Genomic DNA, 23119 nt, shown 5'->3' with positions numbered 1-23119 from the left:
AAAATAAAAAATTAAAAGATTAGAAAAAGAACCATTGTGTCTAGGCCCATCACTTCATTATGCCCATACCACCTTCATTTCTGTCCCTAGCCATCATTGCAACTACTCTCTCACCAACATTCTGAGTTCCTTCTCTTGTCCCCAGGTGTTCTTTCATTGTCTCAGATGTTTAAATAGGGCAGTCTTTCACATCTTCCATTGTACGCAGTACTGGTCCTTTTTCTGAGAATCCTCTTCCCTCCACCTCTAACCAGAGCCTCTGTGTCTCTCCCAACAGACAGAGACAGCTTCAGCCTCCTGCTTAAGCTCTTCCTTCATTCCCAGACTAGGTCAGCATCCCTTTCTTTCTATCAACCTTGTCATCATCTGTTTAGTATTACCCTTCCAGCTGATATGCTCTAATGAGGGCAAAGCCCACATTGGCCTGGTTCACTATCATGTATCCAGTGTGTAGTGTCAGGCTGGGTACCTATGGGAGCTCAATAAATATGTGTAAATACATGCCCCCAAAAATCATTCTCTAACTTATGCTTTAATACATTTTATAACTTTTTGATTTAATGTATTGTACTCTTGTTTCATGTTGTTACTTTTATTTAAAGTGGCATAATATTCTATGGGGTATAAGTACTTTTTAAAAATAATTTCCCTAGCTGATCATCTTGTTTTCAGTTTTAACTAATGCTGTGATGAATGTCTTCATTTTATTTTTCTTGCTTTGTATGTAGGATTATTTCCTTAGTATAAATTACAGGAAAAGGAGTTAATTCATCTATTGGAATTAACATTTTTATGGTTCTTGATTTATTCTATGACATTGCTTTCCAAAAGGATTCTCTCAATTTAAAATCCCATAAATAACATAAATAGAACATCTGCTAATGATTTTTCAAAGTACTTAAAATAACATTTGCTAGATTGTCATCATTGGATTGGTTAATAATGGGGTAAAATTTTTGTTGAAAAGGATAACATAAAAAACTTTAACTCAAAATGTAGTACACTAATTTCCACATTGAGGAAAATATTTTATTTGTTAACAGAGAAATAAGGACAAAGATATTGTGCTAGGGAAGACAAATTGTTTTACCTTAGACATGGCCATTTTGTTAGTTAAATGGGCAAAATTCATTGAAGACTCTATCTGAAGTTCAAATATTTGAAAGCAAGGAATAAAATAATCTCTATTATGTTATTTCATATTGAAAAGAAAAAGAACATAATTTCTAGAGGCTTAGTAATTAATATATTAATAGCATACAAGAAACAAAAAATTAAATACTAAGAATTTTTTGCAAGCTGTTTGTTAGAAATAAAATGTATGGACTTACAAATTTCTCCTTATTTACGGACATACATGCCAGCAGGGACTTGTCAGGCAGGGCCGTGTTTCTCCTTCTGATTACACGTTCCCTCCTACTCCTGTCGTCTCAGTAGCCAACCTGGGCTTCAGGCTGGGCTGCTTCTTCACGAGTAGTACCCAATTTCTCCCTCAATAAATGAAGTTGTTTTGGGTTATCCCTTGTTTTAATACCCTAGCTACACACAGAAAAGACTGTTGACTTAGGAGGTGGGGCATCTGTCTTATTGAATATGAAGAGAAAGAGCTAACCAGTGTCTTGCTGCCCTGTTCATATTCTAGGGAGGGTACCAGAGCTTACCCCATTAAATTCTTCTTAATGATAGTAGTCTAATATATGCTGACTATGTGACTGCTGTGTGCAGGATGCAATGCCAGCATCTGCAGGGAACATAATGGATGATACGTTAACCAGTGGGAGACAAGTAGAAAGACATTTCCTGCATTATACAAATATGCACAGGAGAGCAAGAAGGGTCCTTCCACATCTTTAAATGTCCCACTGGGAGAGTTCAGGTTCATCAGACCCTAATGTCCTGGAATGAAGACAAAAACGCAAATAATTGAACTGAGCTAATAAATCAAGTGCTTCGCTGAGGCTTAGTGGTAAAGAATCTGCCTGCAGTGAGACTCGGGTTTGATCCCTGGGTTGGGAAGATCCCCTGGAGAAGGAAATGGTAACCCACTCCAGTATTCTTGCTTGGGAAATCCCATGGACAGAGGAGCCTGGTGGGCTACAGTCCATGGGGCTGCAAAAGAGTCAGACTAAACAATAACAACAATAAAAGAAGCACATGAAGGGATGTAAGTGTAGGTCACTGTTGCATGGTGTGAAATGGTCATAAACTCAAAAGGACAGTGTCTTCAGTGAGCCAGGCACATTTATTGACTCAGTATTCCTGATGACAATCATGGGAGGTAGATATCAGCTCCCCCATTTTATAGATGGGGAAAGAGAAGGTCAATGAACATTACTTAGTCAGAGTTAAACATTCAGTGAGAGGTGGAAATGATCAAGCTTATGCTCTTTCTACTACATGCTAGGTAGGTAAAGGTACTCAACAATCATACCTTGGTTAATATATCTTTATACAAAGCTACTCAAAAATTGATTTTTAAAAAACAGTTGTAAAATAGAATGGGGAAAGAAAGAACACACATTTCTGAGATGTCAGACCCAGTGAAAAAGAATCTCAAACAGTCTTCAAAAAGCATGTACAGTAAAGTTCATGAATCTTCATCTAAAGGCAGTGTATCATGGTAGCGAATTTGAGGGATCACCTGGGTGAGACCTTGAAACTACTTTTCATCTGAATGACTCTGAGCCATTATTTTCCCTCTCTAGGTCTCATGTTCTAGTATCCCTCAAAGGATTTTTATAATTAAATAAGATAATCTATATAAAATGTTTAGACATTGGTACTTTGTGCAGATCACAACAAACTGTGGAAAATTCTTAAAGAGATGAAAAAGTTGGCTTAAAACTCAACATTCAGAAAACTAAGATTATGGCATCTGGTCCCATCACTTCATGGCAAATAGATGGGGAAGCACTGTAGATGGTGACTGCAGCCATGAAATTAAAAGATGCTTGCTCCTTGGAAGAAAAGCTATGACCAACCTAGACAGCATATTAAAAAGCAGAGACACTACTCTGCCGACCAAGGCCCATCTAGTCAAAGCTATGGTTTTTCCAGTAATCATGTATGGATGTGAGAGTTGGACTACAAAGAAAGCTGAGCGCCGAAGAATTGATGCTTTTGAACTGTGGTGTTGAAGATTCTTGAGAGTCCCTTGTACAGCAAGGAGATCCAATCAGTCAATCCTAAAGCAAGTTAGTCCTGAAGATTCATTGGAAGGACTGAAGCTAAAGCTGAAACACCAATATTTTGGCCACCTGATGTGAAGAACTGACTCATTGGAAAAGACCCTAATGCTGGGAAAGATTGAGGGCGGGAGAAGGGAACGACAGAGGATGAGATCATTGGATGGCATCACCGAATCAATGGACATGAGTTTAGCAGGCTTTGGGAGTTGGTGATGGACAGAGAAGCCTGGTGTGCTGTAGTCCATGGGGTTGCAAAGAGTCAGACACGACTGAGCGACTGAACTGAATTGAACCAGGCATATAATGATATACTTTAATTATCAGTTGTACTGCTGTTAAAGTTATTTTTTGCATATAAGTCTAATAAGCTTGGATCTGTTTTATCTGTTTTCTAGAATATACTATATTAGGTGCAGCATAATAAAAGATAATGATAGCTGACTACCACAAGGGGCAGCTGTCACCTCATTGAAAGTAGCTGAGATAAGACCCCACAGGAGGACCAAAAACAAACAACCTCTCCAAAACTGTAAGAACACCAATAACAGTTGTTTTAATTATGCTTTACACTTTGCAAAGTCTTTCTGCAATCATTTCATTTGATTCAGACAACGCTACTGATTGTAGGGAGGGCACTGCTCCCACTTTACCAACGAGAAAAGAGAGTCTCAGAGAATGGAATGCCTTCTCTAGAATCAGAGCTAGTCAAAAGAGCAGAGAGTACCACAGCCTATAGATGTGCTGTGCAATAGGGTAGCCATATGTGGCTACTTAAATAAAATTAAATATGCGGCTCCTCAGGAGCACAAACCACATTCCAAGAGCTGAATAGTTCATGGCACTTGTGTTGGACAACCCAGATTACAGACCATTTTCTTCACCATAGAAGGTTTTATTGAGTTATGCTGGCCTATAGAAACGAGAGCACCAAACCACTACTGCGTAATACTATGCCCAGTGTCCATGACAGTGACCCCGATTCTCAGAGAAAGATGTCAGGGAAAAGGAAAATACTTTAGAAATGTTTTTATGAAAAACACTAAACTTTTAACTCTAGACTTAAATTTGTGTGGCACTAGGCTATAAGCAGGAGAAGGCAATGGCACCTCACTCCAGTACTTTTGCCTGGAAAATCCCGTGGATGGAGGAGCCTGGTAGGCTGTAGTCCATGGGGTCGAAGAGAGTCTGACACGACTGAGCGACTTCACTTCCCTTTTCATTTTCACGCACTGGAGAAGGAAATGGGAACCCACTCCAGTGTTCTTGCCTGGAGAATCCCAGGGATGGGGGAGCCTGGTGGGCTGCCGTCTATGGGGTCGCACAGAGTCGGACACGACTGAAGCGACTTAGCAGCAGCAGCAGCGGCAGCAGGCTATAAGCATCATCAGAACTGCCCAGAATCCCCCAAAGTACCTAGAGCCAGTGCTCTGCACACAGAATCTACAAATAGTTATTTAGTAGTTCTATTTCATGATTGACTCATTTCAGGAAAATATGTCAGTGTAAGAGAATTCTTCCCGAAGCAAATAAATTGAATGTCATAAAAATGTAATCTTTGTTAAAATCTCGAGGGAATTTATGTTTGTACATTTATAAAATTTAGTGTCCATACAAAGTCATTTTATATTTCAATATCTATTTGATGCAGAAAAGTTGTAAATAAATGTAATCAAAAGAGATGAATGCCAGTTAAAATAAATGTCTGAAGATGAGAAAAATTTTTAATAATGATATAAGCCTTAAAATAATGGTTTATAACATATCCCCAGTAAGTCATAAGTTAACAGATCCTCAGTAAATCATAAGTTGGTCTTAACTTTTGGTTCATTTTCTTAGAGCAACACTAGGAAATAACTTTCAGAAGTGGAGAGCCTGACAATAAGTGCTCAGTATTACTTCAAAGCAATATAAAATGCTCAGAAGTTTCAGAAGTTAGTTTCCAGAGGATGACAAATACTTGACTACACAAGAGTCATCGGCCTTGCCTGGCAGGATGGTGCTGTCAAATTCAAGGTGCATGGACAAAGATGGAGGCAGTTTCATTTTTTAAATTGACTTTGAACGTCTTAATGATATATGTACGTTTCATGGAAATATGAGCTTTAGTATAATGGTCTGTTCTCTTTAGACAGATGGGACTCAATTTATGTTGTACATGATTGTATCCCAGAATTTCAGCCTTAAGATGTTTGTCATAATATAGTTAATCTATTATTTTATGAGGGCTACTAAATCTTGGCCTCCTGAATTTGGGTAGATGCATGCCAAATTTATGATGGCGCTTGTCTAAAAATGACAGATGCTGCCAAAGCAGAAAACTATCATTTTCTTCTACTCAACAGCACAAGGTCTTGGTGTGAGAGACAGAAATGGGGGAAAGAGGCATTTACAAAGACCTTGCTGGCTAATCAATGGAGTCCTGCAGCAGTCTGTGGAAATGAGAAGCTGTCAGTTGGGAAACTTAGCCCCATTTGTAACAACACATAAAAATTGTGAAACACATAGGGGAACCCATAAAAACGATGAGGCGAGGGTCTCCATTTGTATCTTTGGCAGCAAAACTCTTCAGCAAAATTGAAAAATGCAGTTTCATAAGGTAATGGGATGACCATAAAAAGCTGAACTGTAGCCTTTCCAGGCAAATCGTACTGATGTACTAGTTGATAACTGCTCTGGGTTCACACGTGAGGAATTCCCACCATGCAAAAGCACATTATACTGGAAACTAAAACAGGTTTTGAGATGTCCTCACTTCTTTCCTTCCTTCTTAGGTATTTTCTGGTACTGTCATCTCTATCTCCATGTTATGGTCATGGGTATGGTTAAACAGGGCTTCCCAGGTGCTGCTGGTGGTAAGGAATCTGCCTGCCAATGCAGGAGACACAAGAGACATGGGTTCAGTCCCTGGGTTGGGAAGATCCCATGGAGGAGGGCATGGCAACCCACTCCACTATTCTTGCCTGGAGAACCCCATGGACAGAGGAGGCTGGTGGGCTATGGTCCATAGGATTGCAAAGAGTCAGACAGGACTGAAGTGACTTGCACACACGCATACACATAGGGGATAAACAAAACAGTGTTTCTGTGCCCAGTAGAAATCTTTTAGAGGGGTGATCCAAATGCTACTGAAATTGTGGACAACATTCAGGAAAATCCCCTGGACCCCCGAGGAGGCAGCCAAGGCTCTGCCATATTGGTGATGCTCTCGCCCTCTGCTGACCTCTATCTAAAGGAGTGTGTCTGCCTCCAGTTACATAAAGTCAACATCTGTCAAGCAGGAGCTTTGAGAACACTTGTCATTTACGTGAAATGAGTGTTTGCATTCAAACTTGTCCTTGAAAAAATCTCTAACTCCTAAAGCTTTGGTCTCTTGCAGTTAAATGAAACAGACAACATATTGCACAGAAACGAAAGATTATCAATAAAACAAAGCCTTAATGGCCCTTTCACTGCCACATCTCCTACTGAAAAATACCGAGAGATAGCAAACAATTTAAAAGTAATACATAATCCTACTCAATAGTCTTTTAAAAAGTGGGTTAGTGGTTTCTGACTTTGCCCATTGGGACACTTGTATTAATTTTTCCGAGTTAGGAAAGTTTAGAAATAATGGGAACAGTGGAATCTGCATGGGACCAGAAGCCCCAAGTTCCTGCTCCGACTCTACTGGGATATGAGTGGTGCAAGCTCACAAAGCATTTCATTTATCTAAGATCCAGGTACTTCAGTGTTGCCATATTTTTGGGAGCAGCTTGAAGGTGGCTACTGTATGTTATTTTTCTCTGTAGTCCTAAGAGACAATACAGGAAAATGAACAAAACCCCACTACTTTGGAAGCTCCTTGGGAGCAAGAAAGTGTCTTTCTGTTCATTGCTGTACCCTAGAAATGGCAAATGTTATAGATGTACTACACTACTTAGCACAAATAATAAATACTTGCTGAGTGAATAAATGGATATAGAGTTTATTGTGTGCATGTATGAAAGAGGGATACTAGTCTCAGCCTGACCAGTCACAGGGTTGTTGCAGGGGTCATACGAAAATAGTTATGTGACTGGATTTTACAAACTGAACAAACCCAAGGTATTCCTATTGTTATATTTTAAGCAGAACATGTTGGTTCCATCATCTTTTGCTCTTAATTGCATTTATAAATATATCTATAGCATTTTGAATCATTCCATCTGCTATCATCTTTTTAGACAGCAACTGATTAAAAGCTGTTTAGCTTTAAATAGCTTTATATACTTTGAGCTAGACGTGTATTTTCCCCATCTTGATACCTAATTAATTAAAAAAATCTTGTGCTAAAGACTAGACATATGGACCATTAGGTTGAATTATCACAATATTTATCTCTAGGTTGATTATCAAAATATTTCATTATTTTCTCGAAATAAGGTTTTCCAAAGGCTCTGCTATGAGTGGTTAAATGCTGTCACAAAGAGCATTCAACTTGATGTAAGGGGCATATTATCACAGGGAAGTGTACTGTCATATGGCATTATGACACTTGAACTCCAGGGAGAAATTTGGGTAGAATGTCTGGCCAATATGTTCTAGCCATCTTCCTGAAGCTGCCTAATGCTTGCTGTGTCTTGACCCCAATTTTCCCAAAGCACATTTATCCTCCCTCCTGCAAAGTTTTGAACTCCCACTGATACATCATGAAAAGTGGGGATAGATCCTAGAAGACTAGAAAGCTATTTCTTTGGATTTTATGTTTAATTCTATTCTAACTTCTAAAAAGTGAATAGGACAGCTATCCTTGCCTGAAATAAAACATATTTAGTTTTTTTCAATCATGTGGTCAAAGCTTCTTATAATAAATGAAATTCCTGTTACTGTAGTTTAAACTCATTTTCTTTACAGATTTGAAAGAAAAAAAAAAAGAGAGAGAGAGAGAGAAAGCTTCCAATAATACCCTGAACTTTTTATATCTGATAGTTTCATTATAACAAATCTCAGATCCAGACACAACATGATCAAATTATGTCTCCAAATGCATCATAAAAAATGGTTGCCCCAGTTGTTAAAATAGCAGGTAAAAAGGCTTTTCTAGCTCTTAGAAGACTGTTAGGTCACTTCTTAGAATAAATAATCTGTGTTCTCAGGGAGTAAAGTGAGATCATCTGTCAGTCCCGTACTTGTCAGATTCTTTGAAATGACATTTTTCTCTCAACTGATTTTCAGTGAATCCCCAGATGCTGTACTCCCAGAAGCTCCCTCCCTTAAAAGTTGGCTATTTCCTCTTCCTCAGGATTTGCCCTCATTGGACAATACTCTATTGCTAAGTTATTGCTGCTAAAATATGAGAAAGGAAATTGAATTACTAAATCTTTTGGATGCTCTGAATGCTTGGATTTTGAAATGATAGCTGAGACACCATGTTACTAGCATATTCCCTTTTTACTCAAATATCTCAGAATCACATAGATACTGCTTAAACTCACTTGATAGGAACTCTTCATTCAAAACAAAAAGATCAGTGCTAGTGAATTTCAGTCTTGTAAGAATTATCAGTCAACCATGACTTCTCACTGTGACTGTTACTCTACTTTTTGGCTGACTCCTTAGAGGCAGCGTTGTCTGAAATAAAACACTTCAGTTAATTAAGTACCACACTCCTTCCTATTCCCTCCCCCTTCCCTCTGTGACCCACCTAGACTGTTTATGAAGGTGTGGTCCCTGGGTCTCCTATTCTCTTAAAGTGGGGTTTTAAACAAAATCAAAACCAGTTACCAAAACGTCATGACCGTCTCTCATAATAATGTTATGACAAAAGGAACTTTTTAAGGATTTAGAAATAGGTGGTCAACAATAGGTTTTGTATTACATTATTTAGACCAGATTTCCCATCTGGGCAAACTTTCTAATTTTCTAACTTGAAAATTGTACAAAACACATGTGTAAATTATTGCTTAGAAGCCAACATTTAGTTGAAGGTGGAAAAAAAAAACCATATATCTATTTAGCAAATATAACCTTTATTTTTAAATAGTGCCATTTTCCAACAGCTTTGGTATTGCTTTTATAGATATAATAGGACAAATTAAATGTTTCACTAGTATCAATATTTAAAACATGGAGAAACAAAAAAGTAATCTGAATGACCTAACCAATGACTTGCCTACTAATTTATGAAGATTTTGAGTATGAAGAACATGGAAAAGTGAGGTAACCCTCAAACACATATAGCTTCCATGATTTCTAATCCAAGTCTGGACAATGACATGGTGAGTGAGGTCAATACTGCTGGACCACAGGTATTTTGGGGGGGTACATAGGGGAGTGGCAGAAGCAGCAGAGGATATAGGATTAAAGACAACCACATAGCTACTGGAGAAGAGACTCTGGGCTTGAGATTTGTTTTTCTCTCCCCACTGTCATCTCCTAGGGTTCTTCTAGATCTCAATTCTCTTTCCTTGTTTATACCACTACTGTGCTTGATCTTGGTGTGTTCCTATTACCCGCTAGGCAAACATGATTATTTGTAAAGTCTTAAATAAGCTGAAGGAATGGAGTGACAATAACCTCCACTGTTTTTTATCATTTGCTTATAAGGACTTCTGTGCATAAGTAGCACAAGTCAGGTAAGAAAACCTTTCTCAGAATATTATTTCATAGAGGCAACAATATCCTGTAGAAAATGAAATCAGGCAGGAAGTCAGAGATGATGGATCCTAGTCTTCCAAACACTGGGTAACATTGGGCAGATAGCGGATGCAATGTGGACCTCACCGTGGCTTGCTGATTTATAAACTGGAGATAATATTTGACTCTAATAACTGATAAGTCTGGGTTAAAGATTAACTTGCTAATATGCAGAAAAAGGTTTTGTTCTTTAGAAGGGGAGAAGTGTGATGTAATAATTTAGTATTTATTATCTGTTCATCAGGTATCACGATTTAGTGATCCTATCACACAGAGAACAGAAGTCTTTTATCACCAAGTTTGAATCAGCTCATTCATTCCAGGCTTCAGAGCTTTGGGCACCAGCATCTATGGGACCTCACCAATAATGGTCACATTTTACATAGTCTCTTTGTCCGACGAGGGTTTTCTGAATCCTCCTTTTACAAACGGATTTGTTTTTCTCCCAAGCCCCTGGGCAACCACAGGAAAGCATTCTTAAGTCTCGTCCTCAAATTCTATAATGATTTGGAGAGGAGAAGAAAATCAGAAGAGCAGTGTGTGTCTGTGTGCTTCCAACAACAGAGAGGTACCTAAAGAGAGAGTCGAACATAGGAGAAAAGGACCACTCTCTCAGTTTTCCTTCATAGACGGTCACTGCAACAGGGAGACTCCTCCATCTTGGGTGCTGACAGGTGGCTGTGAATGTGTGGAAGCCTATTAAACATCCAATTTCATGGCATACCCACTAGAAATACAATTTTTTTTCCTTCTTCCTGAGTCATTCAGTTTGAACCTACTCAGAAAAACTGCTGATTCACTGGGACTATGAAATAGAGACTCTTCTTAAGAGGCCCTTCCATGAGTAGCCCATTTCCGATTATATAAAGTTCTTTTAGTCAGCTCATAACTGTGAAAAGTTCCTTTAAAATCTTTAAGTTCATTTATAACTCTGAGGGGAAGTCTACAAAGACCTTAAAAAATCAATAGCTTTTATTATTGGACACATTTCTAGATTCACTTAATAGTGTTACTCTCTCAAAAAACTTTACTCTGTTGCCCTTCAACTCCTCTTCACTGGGGTAAGAAAATATAAAAATGTCTGTTAATAAACAAGTTTAAGAATTCCTTGACTGAAAGGTCCATTGCAAAAACCAAACATAAAAAGAATAGAGGGGAATAATAAACTCAGTATTTTAGACCCATTTCTTGATTTTTGTCTAAACACAATGTGACCAAGAAGCTTCCACTTATTTTCATGCATATATTATATATATATATATTTATACACACACATATATACTTAAAGGTATATATTTAACAACATGGAATGGTAACATATCAAATGCTTAGATTCCGTGCAAACACATAACCTTTCCTGTGAAGGAAATATACTCATATTATAAAAACGAATCATGGAGAGTAACATGCAACAGTGGAGGGGAAGAGAACGAGGTAGGGACAGGACCAGGAGGAACACAGAGAATGTAAAGAACAAAAAGTGTCATTGACCTGATTTGTCAGAGTTGTTGCCTGTGATTGGAGTGATGGAGCAGCTGGGATTAGCCTTTGCGCTGTCCTTGGAAGAAACCATTTTGGGTTTATTTTTCGTTGCCTCTAGTGCTTTGACCTTCTTGGCATGTTTACTTCCTTTGTAGTGGGCCTCGGCCTGGCTCTACAAAGGAGAACAAATCAGGCTCATTGTTTTGCTACTTACAAACACCACAATGGATGATCATGCAGGAAAAAATACATTCAGTCATAGGCACCACAGACATTTATAGCTCAGCACTCAACTATGTTTTTGGCATTTAATGAGTAGCAGACCAGTATCTAAGAGATTTCTGCATACTGAGACCTTTTTTTATACAACACAGAGGACCTGTGTTTTTCAAAACCAGACATTATACAAGTGGACAGAAGGGTTAGGGCAAAACTGGGATGAAGGTGAACTTTGTCATTAATGTCTTCCCACCACTGCCCATCGGGGTTACTTGTCGAATGTTTGGCCGGCAACAAGCACCTTGAGTGTCCTACCTGGGTAAGACCTTACACGACCACTTCATTTAGTTTCCTTTTAGCTACAAATCTGTCTTCCTTGCACCTATATTTCTCTTGGCTCTGCTCTGAGAGCAAGTGATGTGATAAAGCAACCAGCTAGAGAGTGGAAATGGCACTGCATTGTGGAGTCATCTCTATGTGCTTAACGTGTCATTCTGATGACTCCAATTCTAAGAACAGACAATAGAAGCCACAAAGGAAATAGGGACAATGCTTGCTTCTGATCTCAGATGTGATTCTGAAGTCAAAGCAGTTAGTACTACATTCACGTATACTCAAAGCATAGGTGAAACTGTGACTTCAATACTAGATCAAAAAAAAAAAAAAAGAGTTATCAAGGCAAGCGATTTTTAAAAATTTTCAAAAGACAAAAAACAAGTTATGGAAAAACAAGAAAACATTTAGTCAATTTGCTGATTTTTGGAAAATTTTCCTCTACCTAAAGAACAAGGATTTTACCTTTTTGGCTTCTAGTATAATGCACATGTTAACTGAAGAATTAAGTATATTTACTCCAATTTCAGAGAAGGCAATGGCACCCCACTCCAGTACTCTTCTTGCCTGGAAAATCCCATGGACGGAGGAGCCTGGTGGGCTGCAGTCCACAGGATTGCTAGGAGTTGGACACGACTGAGCGACTTCACTTTCCCTTTTCACTTTTATGCATTGGAGAAGGAAATGGCAACCCACTCCAATGTTCTTGCCTGGAGAATCCCAGGGACAGCGGAGCCTGGTGGGCTGCCGTCTATGGGGTCGCACGGAGTTGGATATGACTGACGCGACTTAGCAGCAGTGGCTCTAATTTCATTTAAAACAGACCCCCAAAATATAAACAAACTAAAACATATATTATATGGTGTATTAGCTTGGTTAGAAAGGTAAAGATGCTGATAAGCCTGTTATATAAAATAAGAAGCGAAAGCGAAAGTTTCTGTTCGAAGATTCCTAAAATAATAACTTTTTTAACTTCAGTTTTCCTTATATACACTTGTGTGTGTTTGAAGATGGTAATACTCATATTTTCATCCATTTTCCTCAGCAAGCAGAATATAGGTTGTGTGTGTGTGTGTGTGTGTGTGTGTGTGTGTGTGTGTAGGTAGATGTGGCAATGGACAGGAGTCAGATTTTACTTCTACATTTCAACTAAATATATGTGATTTTCCTAGCACATAACCTGGATCCCCCAAGGTCAACAGATTTGAATTGACTATACTTAGTCCCTAACTTTCTGAATATGTTTTCATAAATATTATTTTAGACTATCATTGACTTATCATTGTTCTTAGTTGGTTTGCTCAAGGCCTTCTCATGCTGTTCTCTGTCAAGTTGAAAAAAATCCAATCCTAAGGGAGGAAAAAGTGTAATATTAAGTTTTATTAACATCTGAGAATGGTTAAATCCAGCAAATACTGTTGGGTAGGCATAAATTAAGAAAATACACAAATAAAACTAAAAATTGATAACATGAAGAAATAACAACAATGACCAATATTATTGAGCCTCTGCCAAGAACATTTCTAAATGAATTATGTGTATTTGCTCATATAATTATCATAATACCCTGTAAGGTAGGTACAATTATTGGTCAACACTTTACAAATAGAACACTGGGCACGAGAAGTTAAATACTTTATCAGAAGTCACACAGGTTGGTGTAGAAGGCACTTTGTGGATCTGAAATGCGTCCACGTGTACCCCTATTTAACTATACATTATTGTTGTTGCTTCAGTCACTGAGTCTTGTTCAACTCTTTTGCCCACCAGGCTCCTCTGCCATGGGATTTGCCAGGCAAGAATACTGGAATGGGTTGCCATTTTCTTCTCCAGGGGATCTTCCTGACCCAGGGATCAAACCCACATCTCCTGGTTGGCAGGTAGATTCTTTAATGGTGAGCCACCAAAGGAGCCCAAATAACTATGTATCCTCATTTTAAACATACACATACACTAAATTAACAATATAATTTTATTAGAAGTAAAAAAATTACATACAAAGCCCACTGCTTTTAATGACTAAGTGAAGGATTATACTTTAGTAGAAGTTTCTATGAGTAGGGACTATCTTCTTAATTCATGGAAATAAATTTATTGGATTGAAAAAGTTCAAATTGAAAATTGGACTTTTATGTATGATGCTATGGAAAAACTCAAACGAACTTTCTGGCCAAACCAACACTAACATAGTATGTTAGGCCTGAACCTTCTGTTGAGTAGCTAAGAAAGGCCCGCTTGTTTGGTATATAACAATTTCTACAAGACATCAGGAGACCGCCTAGTTAATTCATCTTTCCAAGTATACTAAATAGTGAGATGTTACTTTAGTGTCCTTTGGCTAAAGAAACATCAAGTTCTCTAAATAAAACCTCCTAGCACAAGATAAGTGGAGTGTCACTTCCTCATTATTATTTCCTGGCACCCTTGCAGAAAGCTAACAGCATCAATTAGCACTTGGGATTAAAGAGCCAGCTAAGTGACACCTCACTGGATGCCAAGATAGAAAGAGCTCTCTTAAGCCGTGATTCACCTTCCTTTTGAGTTCTGGGGCCTTGAGAAAAGTGAAACAAGCTTTCTTAGCCTCTGCTCGCTGCTGTTTGTGAAAGATCCCGAGTTAAGACAGTGGCAGACCCCACTCACTCATGCTTGGCATCTTTCCAATTCCCTGTGATATTCTTGGTTAGTAGCACTTTGCTGTCCTCAGTACTGTATCTGAGGTGTCAACAGCTTCTAAATCCTGGGCAAATCTTCAAGTGAAACTGAGACATTGTTAAATAGCAACACGATTAACCTGACTTCATTATCTGGGAATCTCCTTAATTGAGGAATGAAAGCAACAAGGACAAGAGCCAGAGAACCTATGAATGAGGCAAGACGATCAAGCCTGATCAGCGATGGTTCTTGTATCCTTTCTGAGAGACTTGGCTAACCAAATGAACTTATTTTATACCTCAGCGAGTAATCAGCAACCTATTTGTCTAGCACTAATGGCTTGCTTTCTGATTCCCTTCCAAAAGTACTTCTATACACCCTAAACTGGCAGTAATCAAATAAACCCCTTGCCAAGAATTGTCAAAATCAGAGAGTTACCCAAAGCATCATACTGACTTTCACACAGGAATTCACTGATATCTAGGCTCTTACAGAGGTCACTGCAGTAGCTACCTGACCACCCAATGGTAGAGGAATAGCTTGGACAGGAGATGACATCCTGGGATGTTTTTTCCTTCCATTCATCTCTATCTTTATTACTAAGGCCCCTCACTTTCTGAAATCTCCACTTCTCTTAGGACCCTACTGGTCCAAAGAAAAAAGATAAATAATGAGATAATGCATTACTTTACAAATAAAAATGCTATAATGAGAAATTCGATAATTCGCTGAGCTCCCATATCTGTTTTTTACCTTATTTCTAGTTTGGACTTCAGAGAGGTAGATAGGATCTTGAAAGAAGACACTGAACTATGTTTTCTTTGGGCAGAACAAACAGCCCAAACACAAACTGGCAGGTGGCTGGAGCAGAGTAAAGTCACTGGAGGAAGTCCTCAACTATTTATTTACTAAGAGACCCAATTGTTTTGCATCTTAAAATGTAATTGGAACTGTTCCCTTAATTACAGAAAGTGTATCATTAAAACTGTTGGCATCTGATTTTTCTGAGACCTTAGATTTCAATGCTAGTTGGGAAGTAGCAGAGGCCAGTTACTTTTCAGAAAAAAAATGTATATACTCTATATACGAAAATGCCAAATAAAACAGATGTCAAACAAACTACCATAAACCAGCCTAAACTAACAAGGGGAAAAAAACCCCTGATTATTCCACAGGGAATTACACCTGCCATATGCTAGACATTGTGAAAGATTAAAAACAAAGGCCCCTTGCTCACAAGAACACCAATACAGTATACTAATGCATATATATGGAATTTAGAAAGATGGTAACAATAACCCGGTGTACGAGACAGCAAAAGAGACACTGATGTAGAACAGTCTTATGGACTCTGTGGGAGAGGGAAAGGGTGGGAAGATTTGGGAGAATGGCATTGAAACATGTAAAATATCATGTATGAAACGAGATGCCAGTCCAGGTTCGATGCACGATACTGGATGCTTGGGGCTAGTGCACTGGGACGACCCAGAGGGATGGTATGGGGAGGGAGGAGGGAGGAGGGTTCAGGATGGGGAACACATGTATACCTGTGGCGGATTCATTTTGATATTTGGCAAAACTAATACAATTATGTAAAGTTTAAAAATAAAATAAAAAAAAAAAAAAAAAAAGAATGGTAGTTGGAAGAAAAGATGGACGTATAAAAAACTATAACCCAAACAGAGAGTGAAACTATAAAATGGAAGATAAACTGGAACAAAGAAGTCTGAGAGTCAGAGGAGAGGTAAATCTCTTTGGATTGGAGGAGGACCGTGGGGGCTTCAAGGAAAAGGAATATCAGAGCTGTGCCCTGCTTCTAGGGTGGAGTTCTGAAGAGGCAGTGTGGAGGCAGAGGCATTTCAGGTAGAGGGACCAGCATGTGCTGGGCAAGTGAAGTCCTGTGAATTGTGCAGTGTTTCCTGGGCATAGCTGCTTTTCAGTATCACTAGAACACAGACATATAAAAGGAACAACAGGGAAAGGCTGCCACATCCAACATTATTATCCAGTGTAAAACAGAAAATATAGCATAGTGTTCTACAAGTAAAAAACAATGTTCTACTTGTAGGCATCTTTTATATAGATGGCTATAAGAACGTTGTTGCTTTTAAATCACAGATTTTATCCTCTGCTGCAAACTATAATCCTATACTCAAAGCACAACTAAATTATTTATATAGAAGATTTAATAATTTGAGATAAAAGCATGACACTTAAAATACCATAGTTAGATATATTAGAGTTTACTGAACAGTAGCTACATAATTCGGAGAAGGCAATAGCACCCTACTCCAGTACTTTTGCCTGGAAAATCCCATGGACGGAGGAGCCTGGTAGGCTGTAGCCCATGGGGTCGCTAAAGGTAGGACACGACTGAGAGACTTCACTTTCACGCATTGGAGAAGGAAATGGCAACCCACTCCTGTTCTTGCCTGGAGAATCCCAGGGACAGGGGAGCCTTGTGGGCTTCCGTTGGTGGGGTTGCACAGAGTCGGACACGACTGAAGCGACTTAGCAGCAGGAGCAGCTAGATAATTACTTGAATCTTTGCTTTAACATAAGGCTACATTCAACTCTAAACATGCTTTATTTTTTTGCACATTTGTTGCATTGATAAGATCACATCCTCTCAGAGACAATGCTACAACATAAGAAACATAAAATACACCCAAGAGAAAGGCTTACTTAATCCAAAGATAAGTCTTTCTGCTGATATTTGCAATTTTAAGGCCTGCAATATCAGTAATGATGTACTACTGGCTTTGATATTCACTTTGTTTAGTCCTCATCTACTGGGATCTGTTGAAAACAAAGTCCAAACACAATTATAACCGTTAGGAGATTTTCAGCTTAAAAAGATGCAATGACTTTGCTAATTCATATGTTACAGCTAAGTGAAACACTCCAGGGGGCTATAGCCTGTCCAGGGTGGCCACGCTGTGCACTGTGTGTGCTGGGGGGGTGAGGGGGACTACTGTCACACAGACTTTAATGTGAATAGGGTCCTCTGGATTCCTTCAAGGCCAGAACTCTGGCTATGGTGTTTCATATTTACTGGCTTTGTAGTATATATGTATAAAGGCCATCAACTTCAAATATTTCTATATTATTAAAGAGAAAAGTGGTTACTCCAGGAAGAAAATAATGTATGCTCTAGATTGCTGATTCCCTTTGGGCCTAATTCAGATTCTATCAAAATATCATGAAACAGAAGTAGAGATGCTGGATTACAGCTGCTTTTAAAATGCCACTATGTGAATATATGAGCATTACACATGTATGTGTTTATGTTTTCCAAACTTTTCCATGTAGGTAAATTAAGCCATTTCTTAAAAATGCTAAGATTTTTGGTGGGCTTCAAGGTAGTTTTTCAAATGTACTCTCTTAGCTAAGAGTACTGATGTTCAGGCTTCTGGTGCATAATTCACTGGTAGAATTACTTTACACATTGAAATATGGAGAAGCTATAAATGGACCTAACAGCCACAACAGAATTTACATGATGAATTAAAAAAAAAATTGCAGTTTGAGTTTAAAATTACCTAGAATATAGCGAAAAGTGGCTTTTTAAAGAAGGGGCTTTAATCTTTTAAATAAAATTGTTTATGTACAATTCCAAGTGAACAAAAATTGGCCTCATCTTTCCAGTGAGTTTTATATTTCAACTATGTGAAGGCAGATTATTACGTTTAGATGATTCCCACAATCCAAAGTTCTGCCCCTGATTATCCAACTATACTCTATATTTCCAGTTTACAGTTGAGGAGAATGGGGCATAAAAGAGACAGTTATTGGAGACTGACTATATCAGTTGTGATCTGAGCTCCAAATCCTTTCATTTGCTGAATTCTGCTCTCCCTTCCTGTTATTTCCTTTCTTTCAAAGTAGGCCAAAATTAAAAATAATCTCCTTTTGAAAACAAATTAATCATATATATGGGTCAAGGTAAAGTTCATCCCAGAAAATTAATTTCTTAATTCTATCATGAATACTGTAAATTATAGAGACTGTATTTTTTAAATGAGGCCACCATCACCCTAATACCAAAACCTGACAAAGATGCCACACAAAAAAGAAAACTACAGGCCAATATCACTGATGAACATAGATGCAAAATCCTTAACAAAATTCTAGCAATCAGAATCCAGCAACACATTAAAAAGATGATACACCATGACCAAGTGGGCTTTATCCCAGGGATGCAAGGATTCTTCAATATCTGCAAATCAATCAATGTAATACACCACATTAACAAACTGAAAAATAAAAACCATATGATTATCTCAATAGATGCAGAGAAAGCCTTTGACAAAATTCAACATCCATTTATGATTAAAACTCTCCAGAAAGCAGGAATAGAATGAACATACCTCAACATAATAAAAGCTATATATGACAAACCCACAGCAAACATCCTCAATGGTGAAAAATTGAAAGCATTTCCTCTAAAGTCAGGAACAAGACAAGGGTGCCCACTTTCACCATGACTATTCAACATAGTTCTGGAAGTTTTGGCCACAGCAATCAGAGCAGAAAAAGAAATAAAAGGAATCCAAATTGGGAAAGAAGAAGTAAAACTCTCTCTGTTTGCAGATGACATGATCCTCTACATAGAAAACCCTAAAGACTCCACCAGAAAATTACTAGAACTAATCAATGATTATAGTAAAGTTGCAGAATATAAAATCAAGACACAGAAATCCCTTGTATTCCTATACACTAATAATGAGAAAATAGAAAGAGAAATTAAGGAAACAATTTCATTCACCGTTGCAATAAAAAGAATAAAATACTTAGGAATATATCTACCTAAAGAAATTAAAGACCTATATATAGCAAACTATAAAACATTGGTGAAAGAAATCAAAGAGGAAACTAATAGATGGAGAAATATACCATGTTCATGGATTGGAAGAATCAATATAGTGAAAATGAGTATACTATCCTAACCAATTTATAGATTCAATTCAATCCCTATCAAGCTACCAACAGTATTCTTCACAGAGCTAGAACAAATAATTTCACAATTTGTATGGAAATACAAAAAAACCCAAATAGCCAAAGCTATCTTGAGAAAGAAGAATGGAACTGGAGGAATCAACCTGCCTGACTTCAGGCTCTACTACAAAGCAACAGTCATCAAGACAGTATGGTACTGGCACAAAAACAGAAATATAGATCAATGGAATAAAATAGAAAGCCCAGAGATAAATCCACGCACATATGGACACCTTATCTTTGACAAAGGAGGCAAGAATATACAATGCATTAAAGACAATCTCTTTGGTACATATACACAATGGAATATTACTCAGCCATTAAAAATAATACATTTGAATCAGTTCTAATGAGGTGGATGAAACTGGAGCCTATTATACAGAGTGAAGTAAGCCAGAAGGAAAAACATCAATACAGTATACTAACGCATATATATGGAATTTAGAAAGATGGTAACAATAACCCGGTGTACGAGACATCAAAAGAGACACTGATGTATAGAACAGTCTTATGGACTCTGTGGGAGAGGGAGAGGGTGGGAAGATTTGGGAGAACGGCATTGAAACATGTAAAATATCATGTAAGAAAGGAGTTGCCAGTCCAGGTTCGATGCATGATACTGGATGCTTGGGGCTAGTGCACTGGGACGACCCAGAGGGATGGTATGGGGAGGGAGGAGGGAGGAGGGTTCAGGATGGGGAACACATGTATACCTGTGACGGATTCATTTTGATATTTGGCAAAACTAATACAATTATGTAAAGTTTAAAAATAAAATAAAATAAATAGAAAAAAAAATTCATGGCAAAAAAAAAAAAAAAAGAAAACATTCCTCTAATAAATATAGTAAATGGAAAAAAAAAAAGTGGTGCTGGGAAAACTGGTCAACCACTTGTAAAAGAATGAAACTAGAGCACTTTCTAACACCATACACAAAAATAAACTCAAAATGGATTAAAGATCTAAACATAAGACCAGAAACTATAAAACTCCTAGAGGATAACATAGGCAAAACACTCTCTGACATACATCACAGCAGGATCCTCTATATGACCCACCTCCCAGAATATTGGAAATAAAAGCAAAAATAAATGAATGGGACCTAATTAACCTTAAAAGCTTCTGCACATCAAAGGAAACTATTAGCAAGGTGAAAAGACAGCCTTCAGAATGGGAGAAAATAATAGCAAATGAAGCAACTGACAAACAACTAATCTCAAATACATACAAGCAACTCCTACAGCTCAACTCCAGAAAAATAAATGACCCAATCAAAAAATGGGCCAAAGAACTAGACATTTCTCCAAAGAAGACATACAGATGGCTAACAAACACATGAAAAGATGCTCAACATCACTCATTATCAGAGAAATGCAAATCAAAACCATTATGAGGTACCATTTCACGCCAGTCAGAATGGCTGCGATCCAAAAGCCTACAAATAATAAATGCTGGAGAGGGTGTGGAGAAAAGGGAACCCTCTTACACTGTTGGTGGGAATGCAAACTAGTACAGCCACTATGGAGAACAGTGTGGAGATTCCTTAAAAAACTGGAAATAGAACTGCCTTATGATCCAGCAATCCCACTGCTGGGCATACACACCAAGGAAACCAGAAGGGAAAGAGACACGTGTACCCCAATGTTCATCGCAGCACTGTTTATAATAGCCAGGACATGGAAGCAACCTAGATGTCCATCAGCAGATGAATGGATAAGAAAGCAGTGGTACATATACACAATGGAGTATTACTCAGCCATTAAAAAGAATACATGTGAATCAGTTCTAATGAGATGGATGAAACTGGAACCTATTATACAGAGTGAAGTAAGCCAGAAAGAAAAACACCAATACAGTATACTAACGCATATATATGGAATTTAGAAAGATGGTAACAATACCCCTGTATACGAGACAGCAAAAGAGACACTGATGTATAGAACAGTCTTATGGACTCTGTGGGAGAGGGAGAGGGTGGGATGATTTGGGAGAATGGCATTGAAATATGTATAATATCATATATGAAATGAGTCACCAGTCCAGGTTCGATGCACGATACTGGATGCTTGGGGCTGGTGCACTGGGATGACCCAGAGGGATGGTATGGGGAGAGAGGAGGGAGGAGGGTTCAGGATGGGGAACACATGTACACCTGTGGCAGATTCATTTTGATATATGGCAAGACCAATACAATATTGTAAAGTTAAATAAAATAAAATTAAAACAAACAATAAAAAACAAAAAAAATTTATTTATTTAATTGGAGGCTAATTACTTTATAATATTGTGGTGGTTTTTGCCATACATGCACATGAATCGGTCATGGGTGTATATGTGTTCCCCATCCTGAACCCCCATCCTACCTCCCTCCCCATCCCATCCCTCTGGGTCATCCCAGTGCACCAGCCCTGAGCACCCTGTCTCATGCATCAAACCTGGACTGGCAATCTATTTCACATATGATAATATACATGTTTCAATGCTATTCTCTCAAATCATCCCACCCTCGCCTTCTCCCACAGAGTCCAAAAGTCTGTTCTTTATATCTGTGTCTCTTTCACTGTCTCACATATAGGGTCATCATTACCATCTTTCTAAATTCCATATATATGCGTTAGTATACTGTATTGGTATGTTTCTTTTTGACTTACTTCGCTCTGTATAATAGGCTCCAGTTTCATCCACTTCATTAGAATTGATTCAAATGCATTCTTTTTAATAGCTGAGTAATATTTCTGCTTTATTGACTATGCCAAAGCCTTTGACTGTGTGGGTCACAATAAACTGTGGAAAATTCTGAAAGAGATGGGAATACCAGACTACCTGACCTGCCTCTTGAGAAACCTATATGCAGGTCAGGAAGCAACAGTTAGAACTGGACATGGAAAACAGACTGGTTCCAAATAGGAAAAGGAGGACTTCAAGGCTGTATATTGTCACCCTGCTTATTTAACTTATATGCAGAGTACATTATGAGAAACTCTGGGCTAGAAGAAGCACAAGCTGGAATCAAGATTGCCAGGAGAAATATCAATAACCTCAGATATGCAGATGACACCACTCTTATGGCAGAAAGTGAAGAGGAACTCAAAAGCCTCTTGATGAAAGTGAAAGAGGAGAGTGAAAAAGTTGGCTTAAAGCTCAACATTCAGAAAACGAAGGTCATGGCATCTGATCCCATCACTTCATGGGAAATAGATGGGGAAACAGTGGAAACAGTGTCAGATTTTATTTTTGGGGGGCTCCAAAATCACTGCAGATGGTGACTGCAGCCATGAAATTAAAAGACGCTTACTCCTTGGAAGGAAAGTTATGACCAACCTAGATAGCATATTCAAAAGCAGAGACATTACTTTGCCAACAAAGGTCCATCTGGTCAAGCCTATGGTTTTTCCAGTGGTCAGGTATGGATGTGAAACTTGGACTATGAAGAAAGCTGAGTGCTGAAGAATTGATGCTTTTGAACTGTGGTGTTGGAGAAGACTCTTGAGAGTCCCTTGGACTGTAAGGAGATCCAACCAGTCCATCCTAAAGGAGATCAGTCCTGGGTGTTCTTTGGAAGGACTGATGCTAAAGCTGAAACTGCAATACTT

General features: G+C 38.3%; 1 protein-coding gene across 9 annotated transcripts in view; it reads right to left on the bottom strand.

Annotated features, from left to right (window-relative positions):
* The window catches only part of ZNF385B (zinc finger protein 385B), a 372985-nt gene that overhangs the window by 26975 nt on the left and 322891 nt on the right, over positions 1–23119 (bottom strand). For all 9 annotated transcript variants that reach the window (XM_061433976.1, XM_061433957.1, XM_061433967.1 and 6 more), the window contains one exon: positions 11334–11496. In XM_061433976.1, coding sequence (XP_061289960.1) covers positions 11334–11496 — 163 coding nt within the window. The remainder of the gene's footprint in view (positions 1–11333; positions 11497–23119) is intronic.

This window comes from Bos javanicus, chromosome 2, assembly GCF_032452875.1.
Source record: "Bos javanicus breed banteng chromosome 2, ARS-OSU_banteng_1.0, whole genome shotgun sequence".
In the NCBI taxonomy this organism is placed as follows: Eukaryota; Metazoa; Chordata; class Mammalia; order Artiodactyla; family Bovidae; genus Bos; species Bos javanicus.
This window is presented reverse-complemented; position numbering and strand designations above follow the sequence as displayed.